This window comes from Geotrypetes seraphini, chromosome 5 (genome assembly GCF_902459505.1).
Source record: "Geotrypetes seraphini chromosome 5, aGeoSer1.1, whole genome shotgun sequence".
Taxonomy (NCBI): domain Eukaryota; kingdom Metazoa; phylum Chordata; class Amphibia; order Gymnophiona; family Dermophiidae; genus Geotrypetes; species Geotrypetes seraphini.
Genome location: NC_047088.1, coordinates 265,676,232 through 265,693,101, shown reverse-complemented (window position 1 = coordinate 265,693,101; position 16,870 = coordinate 265,676,232). Strand labels below are relative to the sequence as shown.

The following is a 16,870-nucleotide window of genomic DNA, read 5'->3' as shown; positions in this document are numbered from 1 at the left end:
CATACATGTTCTTGTTCTAAAGCTAAATCATTTTCCTGGCTCGTTTCAAATTGGGAGGAAAGACAGACTATGGCGGAACCTATCCAGGATGCAGGCTCGTTTTGGAAAGAAAGAGTTCAACTTCTTCCCGCAGTCTTTTGTATTGCCACAGGACATAAAGCTGCTGAAGAAAATCTGGGAAGAGGGTGGCACTCGTCAGAAATGGATTGTGAAACCGGTAAGTGGGCAAACATACCGTATATGCTCGAATATAAACTGGGATATTAGGGCCCAAAAATGGGGGTCCCGGTTTATATTCGGGTCATTTGCCCCCCCCCCCCCTAAAATTTTTTATGGCCGCCGTCGTCAGGTTCTGCCCCCCCTCCTCTTCCCTGCCCTTTCTTCATACCTTTGCCGATCTCTGGTGGAGGTGCAGCGGGTCCTCTGCCAATCCCTGGTGGAGGTGCAGCGGACAGGAGCAAGCTTTCCAAACTCCTGGCCCGCTGCTAACCAGCTGCGCAGATCCAGTTTCTTCATCTGAGTGGCACGATCAGCAGCGCGATTTGGCACTGAGTGGCTTCCAAACCGGCTCCAGTGAATTCACTTGAGAATTCTCGGGAGCTAGTAAGGAAGCCAGTAAGGAAGCCGCTCAGTGCCAAATCACGCTGCTGCTCGTGCCGCTCAGATGAAGAAACTGGATCCGCGCAGCCGGTTAGCAGTGGGCCAGGAGTTTGGAAAGCTTGTTCCTTCCTGCTGCACCTCAACCACAGATCAGCAGAGGACCCGCTGCACCTCCACCAGGGATTGGCAGAGGTATGAAGATAGAGCAGGGAGGGGGGGTGGCGACAGAGGGCATAGCCTGGGAGGCAGAGTGCAGAGCCTGACAGGGGAAGGGTACTGGGTGCAGAGCCTGACAGGGCAGAACACTTGAATATTAAGCCGCCCAACTTATATTTGAGTCAACCATATATTTTTATTTTTTTTTCCTCCTTTTTGGGGGGAAATAGGGGTCTCAACTTATATTCAGATCGACTTATATTCAAGTATATACGGTAAGTCCTGTAACTGGGATGCAAGAGGGCAAACATCTGTATAATTCATAACCTCACATGACCATGCTGTTTTCTAGCCAGCATCTGCCAGAGGCATTGGAATCCAGGTTATTCATAAATGGAGCCAGCTACCCAAGAGGAGGCCCCTTCTGGTGCAAAGGTAATCCTCTTCTTTTTGTTCATTTTGCTTGAGTAGTTAGGAGTGGCAGATTAAGGTGATATGATCTATCTAAAGCAGGGATCTCAAAGTCCTTCCTTGAGGGCCGAATCTAGTCAGGTTTTCAGGATTTCTCCAATGAATATGCATTGAAAGCAGTGCATGCACATAGATCTCATGCATATTCATTGGGGAAATCCTGAAAACTCGACTGGTTTGTGGCCCTTAAGGAGGGACTTTGAGACCCCTGATCTAAAGTATCTTTCCATACAAACCAAGTACTACAATCTTTTCCCTTAGAGATGTGCTATGCTGATCTCATAAGTTCAGATACAGTCTTCATTTTTGCCACCTCAGCTAGGAGGCTGTTTAATGCACCATTCTTTCTGTAAAGAATTATTTCCTTAGATTTCTCCTGAGTCTGTCCCCTTTCACCTCTATCCTGATTCTTCCTTCCTTTCAACTGAATGAGGCTGCATAACTCTGCATTTATGCTTTGACACATTAAACTATGTTCTTTGTCAAGCTCTCCAGACGGTATAGGCTTCACTGATTAGTAATAGCTCATCATGACCAGCAGGTGCAGACTGAGACCAAAACTCTTGTTTATAGTACTTAATAGCTGACCCTCTCACTATTCATTAGTTTTCTCTCAGTCGCCAAGCAGGTGGATTGAGGAGCTGTACCCATCTCCCCTTGTTAGGGCTGTTGGAATTTGTTTAGGGCTTCTTGTCCCCATTCTGGTGCCGGACAGAGCATGGAAGGGCCCTGTTTGGGGGTGTTTCCAACCTCAGGGGTGTCACACCTGGCAGGTCTCATGCTGGGTCCCTCCCCTTCCTCCACCTCCCCAAAATTTTGTAGAGGTGCCTCAGCTGTAAGCCTTGCCACCTATACAGGCAAGCCATTTAGCTTTGAGAGCCAGCAGTCTATTCTGTGGAAAAAAAAAATCCTGAGGCAGTGTCGGTCTGAAGAGTTTCTTCAGTGCTGAGTAACTGTATTTTTTGTTAACTGGCACTTTTTATTTCAGCTAGATCGCCTATTGTGCAATGAGCACTTTCATTAAGAGAAAGTGCTCACTGTACTCCAGACGTGAGGCACTCGCAGCCGGCCTCTGCAAGCTGTGCAGGCCGCTGCAAAGGGGAAACCTCATTGGCATCAGGTGCCGGCATTCAGGCTTCCCTTTCACGAGTGCTTCACAAACCAGCAGCTGACAGCGGGGAAGCCCGGGCTTCCTCGCCGCCCATGCAGGGATTTCACCAGCCACCAACAGTCAAGGTAAAAAGGATTCCCTTATCGCCAAAGCTGCTGGGGACTCCCTTAACCGCTTGCCTGCTTTAGCAGCTGGGACAGTTCAGGCTTGCCAGACACTACAGGCCTTGGAGAGGTCTTTTTTGGCGGGAAGCACCTCCATTTTGTCTGCAGCTTCAGGTGACCTCCCCCCTTTATTGGAGAAACAGAGGCAGGTTTATGCTGGGTCCTCTGCTTTGACTTCACTTTGCAATAGTAACCTATCTATGGTGTGATCAAGATTTTTTCAAGTTACTCAGAGTCATGAAACACTACAAGGAAGGGATATAACCTCCCAAGAATAAAACAGAGTTCACCTTCCAATCATTGTAACTGTTCCAATAAAGATCACACTTCAAGTTAGGATACAAGCAATGAAAAATAAAAAATATATCACAATCTTTCAAATGCTTCAATGTGTCATGGTTTTCTTTTCTTCATGAACTGTATTAAATTAACATCACTGAAACTGGATGAGCTATAAAATAATAACTTAACTTTATGAAGGGTTTGGGGTCAGTTCACATTTTTGACTAAAGCATTTTCTGACTTCTCCTAGTCTTTACTAGTATTACCCCTGTGATTTCAGAAGGGTCCTCTGCTTTGGCAGTGAGTCCCATTGGGCCGCCAGGGTTTTTTCCCCTGCTTTTCTTTTTGCCTTTTTCAAGGCTTACTTCAAGCGGCCGGGGGTCCTGCTTCTGACCCGGAGGTCTCGGGGGGGGGGGGGGGTGTTTCTCTCCGCGTCCACTCCAATTTGGTCTCCCTCAGTGCCAGTTGCGTCCCCCCCTTTCTTCGTCCATGCGGCCGCGGGTGGCTTGGGACGAGGATTTTATTTCTGAGAAATAGTTTTTAGTGGATGAGGATCTGGACCTTCTGGGAGACCTCCAGGATCTTCTTGGGCGATGGATGCTAGTAGTGGGGCCTTTGAGGTTCTGTCTATTGGCGAGGATGCGTCCATGGTGTGCATTATTTTCAGCAGGACGAGCTCCCGGAGCTGTTTCTTCAGGTCTCCTTAGTGTTGTGCTTTGAGGGGGAGCTGCAGGAGACCCCGTGTGTGGTGGACCCTCTGCGTCAGGGGATCTGCTCTGCATCCCGCTCCTTTCCCATGCATCAAGATATTCGGGATATTGTCTTGGTGCAGTGAGAGACGCCAGAAGTGCCTTTTTCATTTTGCATGCTCTTTTGCTCGTTTGTTTCCCATCCCGGATGGGGATAGGGATACCTTGAAGTCACCAGTAGTGGCAGCGGTGGTCTCAGCTATCACCCAGCAGCAAACGGTACCCGTAGAGGGCAGCTCAGCCTTACAGGACTCTGAGGAGCATAAGTTGGAAGCCTTTCTTAAGCAGAATTTTGATGTTTCTACCTTGGGGTCCAGGTGGCCTTGTGTGGTGGTCTTGGGGCTCGGGCCGTGTTTTCGGTGGGCCGAGCGTGTCCTTGTCCATGAGTCTAATGGTCCTTGGTGGATCAGGAGGTAGCAAATATTGAGATTGCTGCCTCTTCTCTCTCAAATGTCTTGTATGTCTTGTTTCAGACATCAGCCAAGTCTGTTGCTCGGGGTGGCCGCGCGTCATACCTTGTTGGTGCTTATGTCAATCGTTGGGGGGCACCAGAAGTTGTCTGGTGATGCAGGAGGCAGCTCTGCTCAGGGTCTGAGCAGAGTCTCATCTTCTGGGCATCTCGGCTTCCCACATAGCAGGAGTGGAGAATGTTCGGGCGAACTTCCTCAGTCTTCACGTGCTAGATCCTGGAGAGTGGTATTTAAATTCTGCGGCTTACGAGTTCTTAGTGCAGACTTGGGGACAGCCCCTCCTGGACCTGATGGCTGTGAGCACCAATACCAAAACGCCCTGCGGGGATGTTCAGGCTGAGGGGCTGGATGCTCTGGTAATAATAATAATAATTTTATTTTTTATATACCTCCTAACCAAAAAATGATTCTTGGTGGTTTACAACAAATAATAACTAGTCATACAGTGAAGAGTACAGTTTAAAAGGAAAATACAATTCTAAGCAATGCACAATGAATAGGAACTGAGTGGAGAATATGATTTAAAAGAAAAGTACGATTTAAAAGAATGTTTCTAAGCGGTTTACAACAAATAAGAACTGATCGTATAGTAAAAATGTGATTTAAAAGGTGATATCTTACATAAAAGAAGCATAGAATTTTTTAAAGAGAAAAACAGTTAGGATACAAATTTTTCAAATAGTTGGGTCTTCAATAATTTTCTAAAATCAAGATAAGAAGAAGATCCTAAAATAATTTTTACGAACCAACCATTCAATTTAGCAGCTTGAAAAGAGAGAGTTCTCTCCAGAAATCTTTTGTAATGACATAATTTAACAGAAGGAAATGTAAATAAACAAATTCTGCGTGTGACCTTATTTGGGTGGTTCAGAGAAAAATGGGAAACAAGGTATCCAGGTGACAAGCCAAAAATAGATTTGTAACAGATACAAGCAAACTTAAACAAAACTCTGGCCTCAATTGGCAGCCAGTGAAGTTTCAAGTAATATGGTGTAATATGCTCCCATTTTTTTCAATCCAAAAATCAATCGAACTGCGGTGTTTTAAACCACTTCTGTACCTGTTTCCTCCATGGCCGTTATTGGGTAGAGTTCTTCTTTGCATTGCTGGGCATCCCGGCCTAGTGATCCTGGTGGCTCCGGACTGGCCCAGGTGTCTGTAGTACGCGAATCTGGTTCATCATCTTGTGGCAGAGCCTCTTCCACTGCCCCTCTTGCCCGACCTTCTGTCTCAGGGTCCCATTGCAATGTTCGATCCGGGTCCCTTTTGTCTTATGGCTTGGCTCTAGAAAGGGACCACCTAGGTAAGAAAGGTTATTCAGATAAAGTGATCTCCACTCTCTTGGGGTCCCGGAGGCTTTCCACTTCTCAGGCTTATGTGCGCGTTTGGCATATTTTCGAGGAACGGTGTACTGTGCGTGGAGTGGTTTCCTTTCACGCTTCTTTGCCTACCATCTTGGAGTTTTTTCAGGATGGCCTGGACAGGAGCCTGGCTTGTTCTTCTTTCTGGGTTCCGCTTGCAGTCTTGTCTGCTTTTTGAGGGTTGCTATGGGTTCTGCATTTAATGTCTTTTCTGGATTTGGTTCGTTTTTTGCGGGCGGCCAAATTGCTCAGGCCTCCCATACATTTGTCTATCCTGTTTTGGTAGCTTAATCTGATCCTGTCCGTGCTGGTGCGCCCTCCTTTTGAGCCCTTAAGGTCTTTCAACAACCATACTCTTAAAATGGTCTTTCTAGTGGCCATTACATCTGCGAGGCGTGTTTCTGAGCTGAAGGCTTTCTCTTGTAGGCCTCTCTTCCTGGAGTTCTCTAGGAAGCGTGTTGTATTGTGGCCTGTTCCATCTTTTCTGCCAAAGGTGGTTTTGCCTTTTCATGTCAATCAGTCCATAGTCCTCCCGGTTTTGGACAGTCAGGAGGGCTCTTCGAAGCAGGCAGTTGCGCAAGTTGGATATCTGTTGGGTCCTTCACTCTTATGTTCAGCTGATTGAAGAGTTCAGGAAGTTGGATAATCTTTTTGTTCTTCTGGCAGGTCCTCATAAAGGGGACGGCACTTCCGCATCTCTTCTTCAGAAGAAGTCTGTTCCGGAATCTCTCAAGGCTCATTCCACTTGTGTTCAGGCAGCTTCTTGGGCTGAGTTTTCTCTTATCTCTCCAGTAGATATCTGTAGAGCTGCGATTTTGTTCTTCTCTGCATTCCTTTGTACAACACTGCCGTGTGGATGTTCAGGCACGTTGGGACGTGCTAATCGGTGAACATGTTCTGGTGTCGGCCCTTCGGGGTTCTACCCATGATGGGTACTACTTTTGTACGTCCCATCAGTGAAAGCTGTACTGGTCTAGAGAAGTTGACAAAGAAGAAGAAATTAGGTTCTTACCTGCTAATTTTCTTTCTTTTAAACACTCTAGACCGGTATAATACCCCATCGTTGTTTGTTCTTGCGGGTTTTGCGCGTGAAGATTTTGCTTTTTCTGCGGGTTCTAGTATTTTTTTAAGGCCGGTGAGATCTAAGAACAGCAGCTGTGGCTCAGCTGCCATAGCTGGCGAGTGGGGACATTTCACTGCAAGGGTCTGTTCTCTGCATTTTCTAACAGCATTTCTGTATATTAGTTGTTTTTCCTGTTGGAGCGTTCTTGTTTTTTCTATTTAGTTTTTTCCTTAGTTCTGCTTGGCTATTCAGCAGACTGATGGATAGTGAGAGGGTCAGCTATTAAGTACTATAACCAAGAGTTTTGTGTCTCTGTTTCCACCTGCTGGTTATGATGAGCTGTTACCCATCAGTGAAAGCTGTACCGGTCTAGAGAGTCTAAAAGAAAAAAAACTTAGCAGGTAAGAACCTAATTTCTCATTATCTGGGGGACAGCAGACAGATATTCTCACATCCTTCCCACCTCCTCTGGTTGGCTTCTTAGCTTGCTTACAAAACTAAGGAACCCCGAGTCGATGTCAGTCGGGAAGGCACTTGTACGTGTGCAGTGCAGGCAGTCTCAAAGCTTCTTAAGAAGTTTAAAGCGACAGTACACTTTTAGCACTGTCCATACCAGACTCCGTGGATTACGTCACCCAAGGTTCTGTTAGGTATTTGTGAACTAGTTTGGCAATTGTTAGAAATAGAATACTGGGCTAGATGAACCTTCTGGTCTGACCAAGTATAGCAATACTTATGCTATGCTTTAATTATTTTAAAAATGTTTATATACAGCCTTGGTATGCCTTTTTTAAGGCTGGAAAGGTGTGTCAGAACTAAATATAAATGCAGACCTTTCTCTTTAGATACCTACACAAACCCTACCTCATCAGCGGAAGCAAGTTTGATCTACGTATTTATGTTTACGTCACTTCGTATGATCCTCTGCGCATTTATGTGTTTACAGATGGATTGGTACGCTTTGCAAGCTGCAAGTAAGTCCAGGATGTTGTGCTAAGGATGGTGAGAGTGTGAATTCTGGAAGCCCTCATGGAACTGTGGGCTTTGATGTGTGTGTGTTGGTGTTTCCTTTGCTGTATTGTCAGTTCTTTTCAAGAGACATGCTCTGTCACTCCTTTATGTAACTTTATAGAGCTTATGACGCACTTTTTGGAACATAGACTAAAATGGGCAAAAATTATGGACCGAAAGTAAAGAGATGTAGTATAAAACCAAAAACTATTCCAAAAACTTAATAAATACGTGGAGGAAGAAGTAGAAAATGTTATAAAAAGTGGAAAAAAGACCTCAGTAATACCTTCCTTGTAAAGCAATATCAAAGCATTATCATCAGCTTAAATAAAGATTATTTGCCATGTTGAGTCTAAAAAAGCTCCACCAATAGCATGAGTGCATGTCCACAAAGGTGTGTGTGTGTGTATATATATATATATATATATATATATATATATATATATATATATAAATAAAATATATATCTATAATAATAAAATGCTAAGCGCGCAAGCGCACTCGCGCCGCTTGTTCCCTGAGTCCTGATCTGTCGGGATGTGGCGACACAAGTGAGCATGCGCTAGATGGTGCGGAGTGAGGGGCCGGCAAAGGAGAGCAGGCACAGGATTCGGCCGGCCCTGGCCAGGTAAGACCCCCCTACCCCGCCGCACCCAGGCCCCGGCAGTCCCCGCCGGAAGAGAAGGAAAGACAGTTTGGTGGCGGGTTGGCATGACAGCACTAAGGCGGCATGAGGCGCCACCGCGGCTGTCGGCGCATGCAGGCTGCGGCGGCTTGAGGCGCCTGAAGAACGCAGCGGCTGTCGGCGGAGGGGGAGGGGGGAAGAGAGACTAATCTAATCTAATCCTTAGGTTTGTATACCGCATCTTCTCCACGTTCGTAGAGCTCGGCACGGTTTACAGGAGATGAAATAGGAAGGAACTACAATAACGGGTTAGGGGTCGAAGCATGAAGAATATTTAGAGGATTTGGGATGCCAGATAAGAAGAGTTTTTGAGGACTTGGGATACCAAAGTTGGAGAGAGACTTACATTTTTGAGAAAAGCCAGGTTTTCAGATGTTTGCGGAAAACTTGGAGAGAGCTCAAGTTCTGAAGAGGGGAGGTAAGGTTGTTCCAGAGCTCAGTGATTTTGAAGGGGAGGGAGGTCCCTAGCTTTCCTGTATGGGAAATGCCTTTTAGCGAGGGGAAGGATAGTTTTAATTTGTGGGAGGATCTGGTGGTATTAGGGTTTGAAGAATTCCAAGAAAGAGGGATAAAGGGAGGGATGATACCGTGTAGGATCTTGAAAGCTAGACAGGCGCATTTAAAGTGGACCCTGGCGATTATCGGAAGCCAGTGAAGTTTGGACAGGAACGGAGAGACATGATCAAATTTACTTTTAGCGAAGATGAGCTTGGCTGCGGCATTCTGAATCCGCTGAAGTCTATGAAGGTTTTTCTTAGTTAGGCTTAAGTAGATAGAGTTGCAGTAGTCTAATCTGAAAAGGATGATGGATTGGACAAGGAGAGTAAAATGGTTTTGATGGAAGCAGGATCTAACTTTCCTCAGCATATGAAGGCTGAAAAAGCATTTTTTTTTACCAAGGATTGGAGGTGGTCATTGAAGGACAATGTGGAATCAATGATAATGCCCAGAACATTGCTCGAGAACTCAAGCTGCAGAGTGGAGCCAGATGGTAGTGGGATGGAGGTGGGTAGTTGGTCTAGTTTTGGGCCGAGCCAAAGAAGTCTTGTTTTGGACTCGTTCAGTTTCATTTGCACAGTGTGGGCCCAAGATTGTAGGTTCATTATACAAGAGGATATGTTTTTAGATAGGTGGTGAGGTTCGAATCGGTCTCGAAGAGGACGAGGATGTCATCAGCATAAGTGTAAATTGTTTCAAGGGGGGATAGATGGAGGAGTTTGAGGGAGGACATGTAGATGTTGCAAAGGATAGGAGATAGGGGAGAGCCTTGCGGGACTCCACAATTCGGTTTCCAGGGGGAGGATGAGGTGCCATTCATGTTGACAGTATAAGAACGAGAGCGGAGGAATTTTGAGAACCAGTCTAGGACTGTGGAGTTAATGTCTATCTCAGAGAGTTGGTAAAACAAGAATATCATGGTGAAGAACGTCGAAAGCAGCAGAAAGGTCAAATTGTAGGAGGATGGCGAACTTGTTTCAAGAGTGAAGCTGATGAACCTTTGAGATCAGGGAGGACAGTAGGGATTCGGTGCTGAAGTTAGGACGAAAGCCATATTGATAGGGTAGGAGAATGGAGAATCTCTCTAAGTATGAAGAGAGTTGGGTAGAAATGATGGACTCTAGCATCTTGGTTAGGAGAGGGATATTTGCAATTGGGTGATAGCTGGATGGGTATGGAGGGGTCAAGGTCAGATTTTTTCAGTAGTGGGGTCAAGGCAATATGACCCATTTCTGGGGAGAAAAGGCCCGAATGAAGGGCGGAATTTATGAGGTTGGTGATAGAAGAGATGGCCTGTGCGGGAATATTCTCGTATAGATAGGAAGGGGAATGGGTCCAAGGAACAGTTACAGGATTTCAATTTGACGCAGAGTTTGAAGACCAGGGATTCTGATACGTGCTCAAAGGTAGTCCAGGATCTATCAGCTGGGATAGGGTTGGAGACCGTTAGGGTGGGAATGGAGTCGGTGGGCACCAGGGAATTGTAGGAGACTGAGGGAGGGAATGAGCATCTCAAGGTAGAGACCTTATCGTTAAAGAATTTTGCTAGAGTGTCGGCTGAGGGAGAAGAGGGAGTAGGGTGGGGTCTCTTTTGGAGGTTAGGGAGCGCCAGATGTTGAATAGAGTACTACTCTGATTGTTAGATCTGGAGATTTTGTCACCGTAGAAGTTCTTCCTTGCTTTTTTTAGCGCTGTATTGTACAGCTTAATATTGACTCTCCAGGATTGTCTGTCTATGGGACATTTTGATTTTTTCCAAATGCGTTCCACTAGAGGGAGAAAGAGGGAGACATGCTGGACCTGCAAGAGGGAAGAGGAGGTGATGCAGAAGGGAAAAAGCTAGACTTGGGGGGGGGGGAGGAGACGAAGAGACACAGAAGGGAGAAACATTGGACCTCCAGAAGGAAAGAGGAGAAACAAAGAGGAGAACTCCTGGAGCAGCAGCAACAACGACAATGCAGGGGGGGAAGGGAGGGGAGAGAAGGAGAAATGCTGGAACTGAGGGGGGGGGGGGGGTGAGGAAAAAAGAGAGGAAATGCTGGTCCCATGGGGCGGGAGGGGGTATTGGCGACCTGGCTTGGCCACCGTTAGATCGGGCTACTAGGCTGGATGGTCTGACTCTGTCAGGCTGTTCTTTGACTGTTGGCGCTTCTGGGCCGAGGACTGTGAAGCCTGGAGATGGGGGGAAGCACCTTTGGTGTGGAAAGAGGGCGCCGGGAAGGCGGGTGCGGCCGTTAGTTCCCGCTGGGAAGGCGAGTGTGGCCGTTAGTTCCCGCCAGAGTCGGCCTTAACGGCCCGTCTGGCTTCTGAAGCGCGCTTTAATGGGCATTCTTTTACGCGCGCGCTCAGGACCCCTCTCCCCTCTGGCCACAGCCCTGTCGGCACGCCCAAAATCGGGCGGGAAACACGTCAAAACCGCCGCCCGGGGCTGCTCGAGCCATGGCCGGGAAGGCGAAGACGCAGATGAGCGTGGCGCGTGGCTGTTACAAGGTAAAAAAAAACCCAACAACAAAAAAACACCAAACGGCTCAGGGAAGTGATGGGGAAGAGGGAAAGGGGGCTACTTTGGAGGGAGGGGTGTGTTGGGAGGCCGACAGAGAAATTCAGGCAGGGGGCCAAGGACAGAGACGGGGCCAGGCAGAAAGAAAGACAGCTATCCATACAAGGAAAGAGAGAGAGAGAGAGACAGAAATAAAGGCAGGGGTCAGGCAGAAAGACAGAGAGACAGACAAACAAAAACTGGGGGCCAAGGAGAGAGACAGGGGGCCAGGCAGAGAGACAGAGAGAAAGAAAAACAGGGAGCCAGGCAGAAAGACAGAGAGACAGACAAACAAAAACTGGGGGCCAAGGAGAGAGACAGGGGGCCAGGCAGAGAGACAGCCAGAAAGATAAACAGGGGGCCAGGCAGAAAGACAGACAGAAAGAAAGACAGCCATCCACACAGCGGCCAAGGAAAGAGAGAAAGAAAGAAAGAATGACAGACAATGGGCCTGAAAGGCAGATAGCCAGCCATCAGCCAAGGACAGAGAGAGAAAGAAAAAAACCAGACAGATAGACAGCGGCTAAGGAGACAGAAAGAATGACAGACAGACAGAGGGCTAGAGAGACAGACAGAAAGGGAGAAACACAGACAGAAGGAAAGACAAACAGACAAGGGGCCAGAGAGACAGATAGAAAGAAAGACAGACAGCCATCCAGACAGCGGCCAAGGAGAGAGAGAGAGAATGAAACAATGCCAGAAAGACAGACAGACAGAAAACCAGACAGCCAGCAGCCAAGGAGAGAGAGAGAGAAAGAAAAAAAATACAGCGAGACAGACAGTGGCCAAGGAGAGAGAGAGAGAAAAAAAATACATACAGAAGGCCAGCGGCCAAGGAGAGAGAGAAAAAGAAATAAAAACAGACAGACAGCCAGAAGCCAAGAAAAGAAAGAGAGAAACAAAACAAAAAAAGACACAGTGGTCAAGGGAGAGAGATAGAAAGAAAAGGGCCAGGGAGAGAGAAAGAAAGACATACATCATATATAATAAAATGCTAGAGCGCACATGTGCTCTCGAAAATTCGTGCGGTGTGGCGCTGTGAGGTGTGCTTCTGTGGCAACATTCTAACCTCACGGTACATGCGGGAGCTGAAGGCGCGTGACTGTGCTCTCTCCCTGTCCTCGGCACGTGCCCGCCCTCACTCACCGCTGCCTCTCACTCGCTGCCTGCCCGCGTCCTCGCCGTGTCACCTCACTCGCCGCCGCCGCCGATCCTCTTCAGAGCAGCCTGCGATCGTGGCTGGCTTTAAAGAACCCGCAGGCCGCTCTCCAACCTCAGTAGCACACTCCCTCTGACGCACGGGATCGCGTCAGAGGGAACATGCTACCGAGTTGGAGAGCCGCCTGCGAGATTCGCTAAAGCCGGCCACCACAATTGCAGGCTGCTTTGAAGAGGAGCAGGCCAGAAGACGCCGGGATGGAGGGGAGGGTAAGAAGGGGATCAATACCGGGAGCCAGGGGGAGAGGGAAAGGGAAAGGGGGCTGCTTTGGGGGGAGGGGTGTGCTGGGAACAGCTTTGCTCTGGGAGGAGACAGAAGGGGCCATGGAGAGATAGGGAGAGGGAAAGGGGGCTACTTTGGGGGGGAGATGTGTTGGGGACAGACAGCTTTGCTCTGGGGGGGAAGACAGAAGGGACAATGTCTCACCGCTCCTGTCTAAGCTTCACTGGCTTCGGATTATCGCCAGGGTTCACTTTAAATGCGCCTGCCTAATTTTCAAAATCCTTCACGGCATCCTCCCTCCCTTCATCCCACTCTCCTGGAACTCCTTAAATCTTAATACCACCAGACCCACTCACAAACTAAAATTATCCTTTTCTTCATTAAAAGGCATTTCCCGTGCAGGAAAACTAGGGACCTCCCTCCCCTTCAGATTCACTGAGCTCTGGAACAACCTTACCTCCCCCCTCCGGATCCTGAGCTCTCTCCAACTCTTCCGCAAACATCTGAAAACCTAGCTTTTTTCAAAAATGTAATACCTACCCCATCTTTGGCATCCTAAGCCCCCCAAATATCCTTCTCACTATACACTTTAACCTCATTGGAGTTCCTTTCTCTCTCAACTCTTGTAAACTGTGCCGAGCTCTACGATTGTGGAGATGATAAGGTTTAGTTTACTTTAGTTTAGAAGAAGAGGAAGGTCTTCTGTGTTTGCCTGTGGAGGAAGTTACCAGCTGCCAGGAGTCAGCGTCTCCAGCCTCTTCTTGTACCCCAATCGTTGGTTTCAAAGTTGTCGGTTTGGGCGTCTTGAGGATGGTCTTGTCTGGCTCCTGCTCTGTGATCTGTGACAGCTCCTGGATGACTCTGTCGATGAAGGCCTCGTCTTCTCAGATGCTTCTCAGGCGCTTTACCTCCTCTCTTAGGCTCCTCAGCTCCTGCAAGATGTCTCCGTCTAGCTGATCCATCACTTCTGTCTGTGTGGAGATTGTAGTATTCTGCTTGAGGATGGCCTCGGTTTGTACAGAGACCTCTGTCCTCCGTCCTGGCTCTCTCTCCGTCTCCACGTGGATCATGGCCATCCCTTGGATTCCTTCGGTGACTGGACTGCCGGTCTTGATTGTAGTCTTGTTGCTTCTAGTTCTTCCTGCCATTTAAAAATTTTTTTGTTGTTGTTAGTTTAGATATTTGTTAGTTAGTTATGGCTGCCTGTTCGTTAGTTAGTTAGAAAATTCTGCCTGTTAGATAGTTTGAAGGTCTGCCTGTCAGAGAGTTTGTAGGTTTGAAGGATAGAGGTAGTTAGTTAGTTAATTGTTAGTTAAGTCTGCCTGTTTGTTAGTTGGCTAGAAGCGTCTGCCTGTTAAATAGTTTGAAAGTTTGAAGGATAGAGTGATTGTTAAGGTCTGCCTGTTTGAAGGATAGAGTGACTGTTTAGGTCTGCCTGTTGCTTGAGAGGTCTGTCTGCTTGTTGGCTAGTTAGGAAGGTCTGCCTGGTTTGAGAGTTTGAAAGAAGGTTTAAAAGATAGTCTAAAAGTTAATCAGCTAGTTGTATGTGCCTGGTGATTGTACTCCGCCTAGTTATGTGTTGAGACCTTACCTTGGTGGTTATCCGGAGCCCTTCCTTGAGGCCCTTCGCAAAGGCGCGTGCCTTTGCCGCGCGCTGTTGGCTCCTCCCCTTTTATGGGGGAATTTGGCTAGTGATGTCAAGGGGGTAGGCGGAGTTATCTCTCGCCTCTACCCCTTGACTCTGCTCGGTCCGCTCCTCTGACCCTGCTTTTTCCTCTCTGCTTCCCCCTCTGCTTGTCCTGCTCTTTCCGCTCCGCCACGTGCTCTTCGCTCTGCTCTGTCTGCCTGTCTCTCCGCTCCTCTCTGTCTGCCTGTCTCTCCGCTCTCTGCTCCTCTCTGTCCGCCTGTCTTTCCACTCCTCTCTGCTCTGTCCGCTCAGCTATCTCTGCTCCTCTCTGCTATTACCGCTCAACTCCTACTAAATTTCTTTCAGCTTCCTCCGCTCTCTGCCACGTGCTCTGGGCACAGCACCACCTATCTTTCTACTGTTGGTCTCTTCGCCGTTGGCTCCTCCCCTTTTATGGGGGAATTCGGCTGATGATGTCACTCTGTTTTAGTTCGTTTCAGATTTACTGCCAAAAAATATTGTTCAACACTTCCACCAGCCACATGAGAAATGGCAGTAAAACTGTCTTGTCATGGCATCATACAGCCGTGCAGTATTATGCTGAATTCTCACAATGTCTTGCTGTCAGTAAATTTTACGTTGGATTCCCAACAAGGGCCCCTGTTTTGCACACACTACTCCAAAGGAACCACTAGAACCAAAAAACAAAGGTTCAAACAGCTTCTACCAAAATAAAAAAGTAATATTTACAAAAAAACCTTACGTGTTTCAGAGCTTCTTAATAAGGCAAACTGCCAGCAACTGTGATTAGAATGGTCACCCAGCATTTAACGTGGCTTCTTATATGTCTACCAAAAATACGTGATGGTTCTCAACAGTCTCCAAAAAGAAACTCTTCATGGCACTTTTTCTTAAGTTGAAACAATTTTATTGAACAAGACAGAAAAAAAAACCCAGCACAAGGAATACAGTAGAAAATACAACATTTGTTCAGCAATTATCCCTTGGTCCCAACACTCTAGTAGCCTCTCTGAATATAAAGCTCTCCTTGTGATTCTTCTCCTACATCATGTAGAAGCTGAATGGATATTTCTTTCACTACTGAAATGCAATCTCTGAAGGAATCTGTTTCTGGAACACCCTTGAATTGCAAGTTATAGCACATCGATCTATTTTCAAAGTCTTCCACATGATCCTATAATTCTTTCAATAACTCATGACTGCCCACCAAGCTCCTAGTTATCTTCATATCCTCAGTCAGTGCTGGCATGTGGGCCTCCAAAGCTGACACACAGTTTCCTAAGTCTCAGACTTCAGCACAGATTTCTGCAACAGTCACCTGCACATTTTGACAGACCAAAGCCATCTCTGTTTTCAAATCTTGGAGCCAGGTATGCACTGTTTATTTATTTCCTCGGTTTCAGGAACCTAACTCAGAGGATTTTCGAGTCTGGGTGCTGCGGTGCCATTTTTTTCGACACCACTGTCAAGGCTCCAACATCTGACTTTGTTTTCTGAATCAGACCTGTAGTGAAACTTTTTGAGTTTGTGTGACCAGCACCATTGCAGTCTTTTAAAACTTAGAAGCCTAGAGGAACTAACAGGAGCAAGCAACGACTTTGAACTTCAAGAAAGGAAACTATGAGGCGATGAAAGTAATGGTAAGAAAGAAACTTAGGAACAGCTCAAAGAAATCACAGACTGTAGAGCAAGCCTGGTCATTATTCAAGGACACTGTGAGCGAGGTGCAAAACCTGTATATCCCCAGACTTAGATTTAGAAAAGGATGCAAAAAGAACTGAACAAAAGACCCGGCGTGAAGAAAGCAATAAGAGAAAATAAATATTCATTCCGGATATGGAAAAAGGACAAAAAAGGGGAGAACTGGAAAGAGCACAGGAAGCATCAAAAAGAATGTCACCTCGTAGTCAGAAGAGCAAAAAGAGAATATGAAGAGAAGCTAGGCAGGGAAGCGTGAGATTTCAAACCGTTCTTCAGATATTTTAAATGGAAGCAGCCGGCAAGGGAGGAGGTGGGACCGCTGGATGATGGAGATAGGAAAGGAGTGGTGAAGGAAGAAAAAGAAGTGGCGGATAGACTAAACATGTTCTTTTTGTCAGTATTTACAAAAGAGGATACATCCAAAGTGCCAGAACCTGAAAAAATATTCACAGGAGATCAAGCAGAAAAATTAACATCAATGGAGGTAAGCCTTGAGGACGTACATAAGCAGATAGATTAAAAGTGACAAATCTCTGGACCCGGACGGAATCCACCCTAGGGTTTTGAAGGAACTAAAGGAGGAAATAGCAGAATTACTACAGTGGGTTTGTAACCTATCTCTGAAAACAGGCATGATCCCGGAGGATTGGAGGATAGCTAATGTTACGCCCATCTTTAAAAAAGGATCGAGAGGTGACCTGGGAAACTACAGATTGGTAAGTCTGACCTCGGTTCCGGGGAAAATGGCGGAAGCACTGATAAAAGAAAGCATTGATGAACATCTAGATAGAAACAAACTGATGAAAACAAGCCAGCAAGGGAAGATCGTGCCTAACTTATTGCACTTCTTCAAAGGAATTAACAAACAAATGGACAAAGTGGACCCCATAGACATCGTATACTTGGATTTCTGAAAGGCC

The 16,870-nt window shown here is 46.8% G+C and overlaps 1 protein-coding gene across 1 annotated transcript in view; it reads left to right on the top strand.

Moving 5' to 3' along the window:
* Positions 1 to 16,870, top strand: part of TTLL4 (tubulin tyrosine ligase like 4) — a 316,761-nt gene that overhangs the window by 173,976 nt on the left and 125,915 nt on the right. The window contains 3 exon segments of the mRNA XM_033945516.1: positions 23 to 217; positions 1,109 to 1,191; positions 7,273 to 7,401. Of these exon segments, the coding sequence (XP_033801407.1) occupies positions 23 to 217; positions 1,109 to 1,191; positions 7,273 to 7,401 (407 nt within the window).